This window comes from Octopus bimaculoides, chromosome 4 (assembly GCF_001194135.2).
Source record: "Octopus bimaculoides isolate UCB-OBI-ISO-001 chromosome 4, ASM119413v2, whole genome shotgun sequence".
NCBI lineage: Eukaryota > Metazoa > Mollusca > Cephalopoda > Octopoda > Octopodidae > Octopus > Octopus bimaculoides.
In genome coordinates, this window is record NC_068984.1 from 58,234,857 (window position 1) to 58,242,103 (window position 7,247).

General features: G+C 35.2%; 1 protein-coding gene across 2 annotated transcripts in view; it reads left to right on the plus strand.

The window, feature by feature from the left end:
• Positions 1–7,247, plus strand: part of LOC106877357 (polycystin-1) — a 144,523-nt gene that overhangs the window by 12,683 nt on the left and 124,593 nt on the right. For both annotated transcript variants that reach the window (XM_052967101.1, XM_014926242.2), the window contains exon 2: positions 3,541–3,568. In XM_052967101.1, the coding sequence (XP_052823061.1) occupies positions 3,541–3,568 (28 nt within the window). The remainder of the gene's footprint in view (positions 1–3,540; positions 3,569–7,247) is intronic.

Genomic DNA, 7,247 nt, shown 5'->3' on the forward strand with positions numbered 1-7,247 from the left:
GTGTTTGTGTCTGTTTATATATATATATATATATATATACACATAAATACACACACACACACACACACACACACACACACACACACACACATATATATATATACATAGCATTATTAATTCCGGATATTTGTGGTTTTCGTCACTGTTTACAATTTTGTTCCAATAGTTTTCAAATTTGGTATATGGATTAAGTTTTGTTCACTGCCTCATCCCCGATGATAGAAGAGGCAGTGAACGCCCTGTTCCCTGATTGGCTGAAAATTCTGAAAATGATCAAACTTTGAACATCTGTAACATTTTTGCAAAATTTTTGTTTGAATAAAGGAATAACAAATTCGGATTCAGCATTAAAAATCACATTTATACGATACATTAAGAATTGTTTTTAAAGATAATTGTAAACAATGACGAAAACCACAAAGATCCTTAATTCCTTGTATTTATTTTGGGTAGCATAGCTACTCATGGAGAAAGTATCAATTAAAATAACATTAACGATTTGTCCTTGGTTACTAGGCTGATAGCATCTGTATCACTGGTGATGCTATCAGTACAGTGACCAGCAACAAGCCATTAATGTTACTTTAACATATATTTGTTTATATGCTTTTCTATGTGGATAGATATGTTATCCAAAATATAAGGAAGTACAAGATTTTACTTTCGTTTTGCAGTGTAAAAATCTTTCTATTAAAATCTATTTTCTTAAAACCTTTATTTCATTCAAGCGGAAGTTAATTTTATGCTGTGGTACATTATCCATATTTTCTTATATTATCCCATCCAGCATGTATTACGTTTTAGCTATTTGCTTTGATTATGGCGTTTATGTTGTGACCTCGGAAAATATGTACATACTTGCACACACACACACGCACGCACACATTGTGTTCAGTTATTCAGTCATTGTTGTCATCATTTCAAGAATAGTTTTTATGATGGTTAATTGAATTGAATTCAACGCCGTAGAGAATTACGACTGAAATGACGATGCCTCGATCAGACGTAAGCACTAAGTGTTTACAGAAAATAATTATGCGTATGTGGCTGTGCATATATGTTATCTATATATGTATGTGGATGTATGTGCGCATGTGTGCATGTATGAATGTGTGTGTGCGTGTATGTGTGTGTGTGTGTGTTAGATTTTATTAAGTATATAGCGACATGTAGTTGCAGACATAGGGATCATCTTCATTTTTAAACATGGTACATTGCGGACATGAGAGTTCGAGAAAAATTATGTCCATTAAAGGCTCGAAATCTTTTCAGCCTTAACTTCTGAATGAAATGATAATAGTGATACAACAGTAACAACAGTACCGCGTTTTGTAGTAGGCAGTGAAGGATAGTGGAAATAATGCCGTCACTGATGAAATCGTCATCACCGTACTTAAAATTATTTAACGGTTAATTCCAGACTGCTTCTATAGTCTATTTCAGGTGTATTGTGTCTGTGAATTAATATTTGGTTCGCATTTTACAATTAATAAAACTTCCATAGTTAATTTATGGTTGTTTTATCAATCAGACGGTAGCGTTGTCAATTATTTTGTTTTCTATCGAGATTTGCTTCTGTTCTCTATTACTACGCGTTGTAATGGCTCACTTTTGTAAATGCATTGCCAATAACCACGAAATAAAAATAGACAAAATATATTAATTAATAACATTAACATCCTATACAGTACTCTACAATAAACAAACATACAAACAAAAAGGTTAACTCTTATTATATGCTGATGATTGTTGGATATAGCATAAAAGCTCAATATTTATTTATATGTTGGATTTGCTTTCTATCTATCTATCTATCTATCTATCTATCTATTGATTAATATATATATATATATATATATATGTATGTATGTATGTATGTATGTATGTATGTATATACACATACGCGCGCACGCACCCACACACTCACACACGCGCACACACATACATACACAATCGTGATATGAATACTTCTACTTAAGTATTTTAGGTTGAGAAAATTTGTTGCATATACATTAATTCTGGCCAATGTTCATCTCGTTACTCAGAGTTTCAAGTCAGAAAGGAGTCATAAATAAAATCAGAACTATAGACAATAGCATAATTTGCATATTTGCCATTTTGACAGTTCGCCATTAATTAAACAATATATACTTAAGGCAGCGAGCTGGCAGAATCGCTAGCACGCGGGGCGAAATGCTTAGCAGTATTTCGTCCGTCCTTACGTTCTGAGTTCAAATTCTGGCGGGATTAACTTTGTATTTCATCCTTTCGGGGTCGATAAAATAAGAACCAGTTGAGAACTGGGGTCGATGAAATCGACTTCACTACTCCTGGGTATGAGTATAAAAACTGCATCTCTCTGCCAAGCCATGTTAAACCAGTTGTCAGAGTAGGCTCATCAAACCTCAAGCTCAAATTTACGACCTCCACATCAGACTGTGGTTGGTGGTGAGAACATGCTGAGGTCTTCGTCCTGAAGTGGAGTGAACGAAGGCAATCCAATCCAATACTTATGCCCAACACTGTCTGAATTAGAAGAACTGAAATAAATTCAAATATTACATAGTTTAGCTGTAGTTGATATAAGAATGTAAACTCATCCTCACTATGCTTCTGCTGTGAGGAAAATAGAAAGGAACACCTTAACGGACTGTGTCACTGTTTGTTGATTACTCATCACAAATAACGAATCTTGTTTCCTTCCCTCCAATCGACAACACACATACAAAAGCACAGACATTATTGGTATGAATACGAATTCATAGTCTGGATATAGAAGCTGGAGGTTTCAAAACAGTTGTCCATAGATATCCTCTTTTTCTTTGATTTTTATCTGCAGGGCAGCTGACCTCTATGATGGTACATACTTTTGCCCCTCTTTCTTAAACAACAATATCCGGCCTGTTATGTTTACATTTGATGGGAATATTCTACCAGTATTCTTTGAGTTGGTGTTTATGAATGTATTCCATACGGAGGGATTTTCTAAGTTTATTTCAGGACAGTCTTTTTTGCAGATGGTATTGTAAATTGTTTTAGTAACAACATCGTGCCGCATAAGGAGGTAGTACTGTGACGACATTTTAGGACAGCTGCTAATAGTATGCGTAATGTCTTTCACAGAAGCATGATATAGCCTACACATGTGGTTGCACCTTGGGATTACAAGAGCGTCACTGTCTCTTGTTCACCAGGTATTTTGTGGCAATCTCCTGTTCCTGGATTGCAAACGCACAGTCTTCAAAGTGTGATGTAGTGGTCTTGTGTCCAAGAGAGGATGTATGTATGTGTGTATGTATGTATGCATGTATGTATGTATTTATGCATGTATGTATGTATGTATGTATGTATGTAAGTATGTATGTTTGCATGTTTGTATGTATGTATTCATACAACAAAGGTGTATGTTTATAATTGCCGTTATAATGTATAAATTCATAAATCCTGCTACAGAGTGTTACTTTAAATGTGATTAATAACTAAATATTACATAACATCTAATTTGTTTTAAAGTGTTCTATAATTATTTTCCTCTTTCAGGTACTGGGTTTCGAGCAGGTTTCCGGTGGTAAGTAACTTTTCTCCAGAGAGTGTGAAGGCTATATTGTTTCGTAGCTGCAATTTGAAAGTTAAATCTTGTTGCACTGTCTTTCATGTTGAATCTACCTGATGATTACTTTAATAGTAGAAGTGAATGTGAAATACCCAGTCACTTTCTCTCTGATACAATAACTAAGCAGTTTTGTTGATCGAACAACAGGAACTCTCATTCGTTGAAATCGAGGTGTAATTTGTTCATATTGCATCGTAGGAAAGAAAACATTAACCTTTTAGTACTTAAATGGCCATAACCAGCCTAAATATTCTATCTGGTTTATGTTCAAACCGACCAACTCCAGCTTCTTACACCAACCCTACAATGTCATTCTAAATATAAACAAACACATCATTGAAATTTAGCAGCTATGAGGTTATGCATGATTAATTCAAAACGTTGTGAAGAAATAAGCATTATATTTGACAGAGTAATCTGAAAGCTAAAGGGTTGGAATTGATTTCTTACATATACCGCATTTTGTCTGGAAAAAAAAAAGCTCAAAAAAAAAGGATGGTTGCAGTTGGGACACCTATGATTATGTTCACTCGATAAGAGCTGACTTGTGGTTAGACATAAACAATCTCATGTTTACTTACAATGACTTTTTTATTTAAATAGGAAGAGTAGAATCAATCTGGGACGTTCATATTTTTAAGAACATTTGCAGACTGTATGAATTGGGTTCCTGGAAATCAATGTCTTGCAGAAAGTTCTTGTCTTAATATTTGAACTTCTGACTAATTGGTTCGCTAAATTTAGTTAATTACTTTTGACAGGCGAACCAGAGAAAGACGCCTACACCCAATCTACAAAAAATAGCAAGCAATTTTTTTTAATATCCCACTTTCTGTCTTCAAAGAGGAAGAAGTACTGTGTCGTGGAATCTTAGATACACTGTGCCAAAAAATTAAAGACGGAATGATTATGGCTGGAACGACTTTAATCATTGGTTTGCTCGATAAGTGAGGGTATCTGGAAGTTCTAGCACCTGTTTCGCAATCACCCGTAGTAATGACGTGTCTTGTATTGTCTCAAACAATTTTATAGAACACCAGTGTCCCTTGGAATGACGTATAATTGAGGCAGAGTACACAGTTCTTTGCTTTGTTTATTTACTGTTTGTTTCTTTCTTAATACCTTTTCTTCTTTGGCTGGTATTTTTTTAACTGTTTACTTTTGTAAGTTATCGCATCAGTTTTCCATTAATCATATCAGTTCCCAAATATTACTGATTACTTTTCTGGTGCCTGTTACTAGGTTTCTTGTAACAGATAGGAATGTTCGGAGTTTCTATGGAAATAAACAGTTTCCTCTTTAAGTTTTCTGTTGGGATAATACCAGCAAGTCAATCTTTGTTAAGATGGTGATAATAGTTATAGTTAGGTTGAATTTTTTTAATTCTTTACTAGGTTCTTTATGTTTACTAGGTTCTCATATGGCTTTAGATTGCCAGGTCATCGTTCCTGTAAGAGAGTCGAACTGTGGGAGTGTATTGGTCTTTTACGTTATTTATGCTAAACAATCCGAAAGGGTCAAGTCAGTGAATTGGCCGTGTCGTAACTTCTCACAGATACGTCAAACAGTGGATTCTTTTGTCCATCACTCGACAATGTAAGCAACTTGGAGATAGTTGGACCTGAAGATTAAATAAACTGGTTCTGTGTAAGTTGCAACATATGTAACAAGCATTGCTTTGATGTGAAACGGTCGTAGTCCGTGTTTTACATGTTCCATTCTTTACATTCTCGGATTTATATGTGTGTGTGTGTGTGTGTGTGTGTGTGTATGTGTGTGTGTGTTTGTGTGATAACAGAGCAGGCGGTGGAGATGCAAATAGACGTCTTCATGTGTTTCATAGATTACATAAAGGCTTTTGACAAAGCAAGACATGACATCATTTGAAGAACCCAGTAACCTTGATCTGCAAGGGAAAAACCGCTGAATCTTGCAGAAACTGTAGAACCAATCAGCATGCATAAATAAGAAACTGCTTCGTGAAATAAGGGCCAAACCACTGAGAATTGATATTTCTTGATCTTGTCATAGGAAAAAGGGCCTGGAGAATTTAGTGATGGCCGGAAAGGTTGGAGGGGGGAGTAAAGGAAGGAGAAAGTCAAGCTTGACGAACTGGTTGGGAGAAAGGGAGATTAAACATCAGGAAGTGGGATTGTTGCAGAGAACAAAGAACAGAATTGTGAAAGGACATGGTCGCCCATGTCCTGCATACATTCTGGACATGGAACGCAAAAAGAAAGAAAGAAAGAATAGAGAAATCATAAAGTAAATGTATGACGTATGTTTTCCTGATATCACCTCAGTTTTAATGTAGTAGATGCTTTATTCAAATCATTTGAATTGAAAATAAAAAGACGTTGTCCATTGTCTTTGAGAGTTGATAAGTTTCCGGTGTTTTATAGGAAACAGTAAATCTAAAAGTCAATGATACAAGTTTAAACAAGACTGGTTGCTATGTATTGCCTCACTTCTTTAATCCATATTTCGATTTTCTAAATAAAAATGGAGATTGAATATGCAATAATCAATTTTATTGATGTTCTCCGATTAAAAACAAAAATTATTTTGCAAAATAAATTACTGAGAGGTAACATTTCGGATTTTATTATTTTTCATCACTTTATCTTATTTAGGTGCAATTAATGTATTTATCGGAACAGATTAGATTTATCTCCCATAAACTTCGTTCGGAGGCTGTTTTACATTTCGATGTTTTCTAAGCAGTTTTTGCTCGTCTGAGCTAACACGCTACTTTCCACATTCACCAGGGCTTAAAGCAAGACCCCTCACTAAATTCTTTTTCAATTCACTCTTCATCTGAGTTACAGCCTACCTGATATGCTTGCTATGTTTTCCCTACAGATAACACCGACGTATATCTAAACTCAAGAACATATTTTTGACGCCACCAATCTAAAAGTGTCTATAGAATCATAGGTACTGCTCTCCCCAGTCATATGACTAAATAATAGAAGACATAGTTGCGACAGTAGCAAACGCCTGTACACGTTGAAATGCATTTATAAGTCCAGTATTATTCATCATCCTCTGTATAATAATCTGCTTGTTCGTTCGTCCGTTGTACTTTAGTTATAGAGAGGTAGAGGTGGAGTGAGTGAGAGATGGAGTAAGAGTGAGTGAGAGAGAGAAAGAGAGAAAAGTGAAGAAAGAAGAGAGGAAGTTGAGAAATGTGATTAATATTGATACACTTAGGCCAAATGCCTCACGTGCTCAACTGAAAGGAGCGACGAAGCTGGAAGAAAAAGATGGCGAAAGAAAAAGAAGGAGAGAAGTATTAACGACGTTAACACTTCTCTCCCTCTTTACATTTCAAACTATTGATTCCAAGAAACATGGCTGCAAGCTGCTCGAGAAAGAATGCGCAGAGCACGGATCAAAGAGGATCAGCGAGATGATATGATAAAAAAAGAAAAAAGACAACACCGACGAAGATGTGATGAAATGAATGTAGACGAACGTCAAGTATATTCAAAGAATGCTAAACTATGAACGCAGATCATCCTTTCATAAATAGGTCCTCTTAACTGTTTTAATTTCCTGGAACTTACACGGGTCCTTCTGTTAATGTAACACTTGGTTCCATATATTTGAGTGTATATATATATATATATAT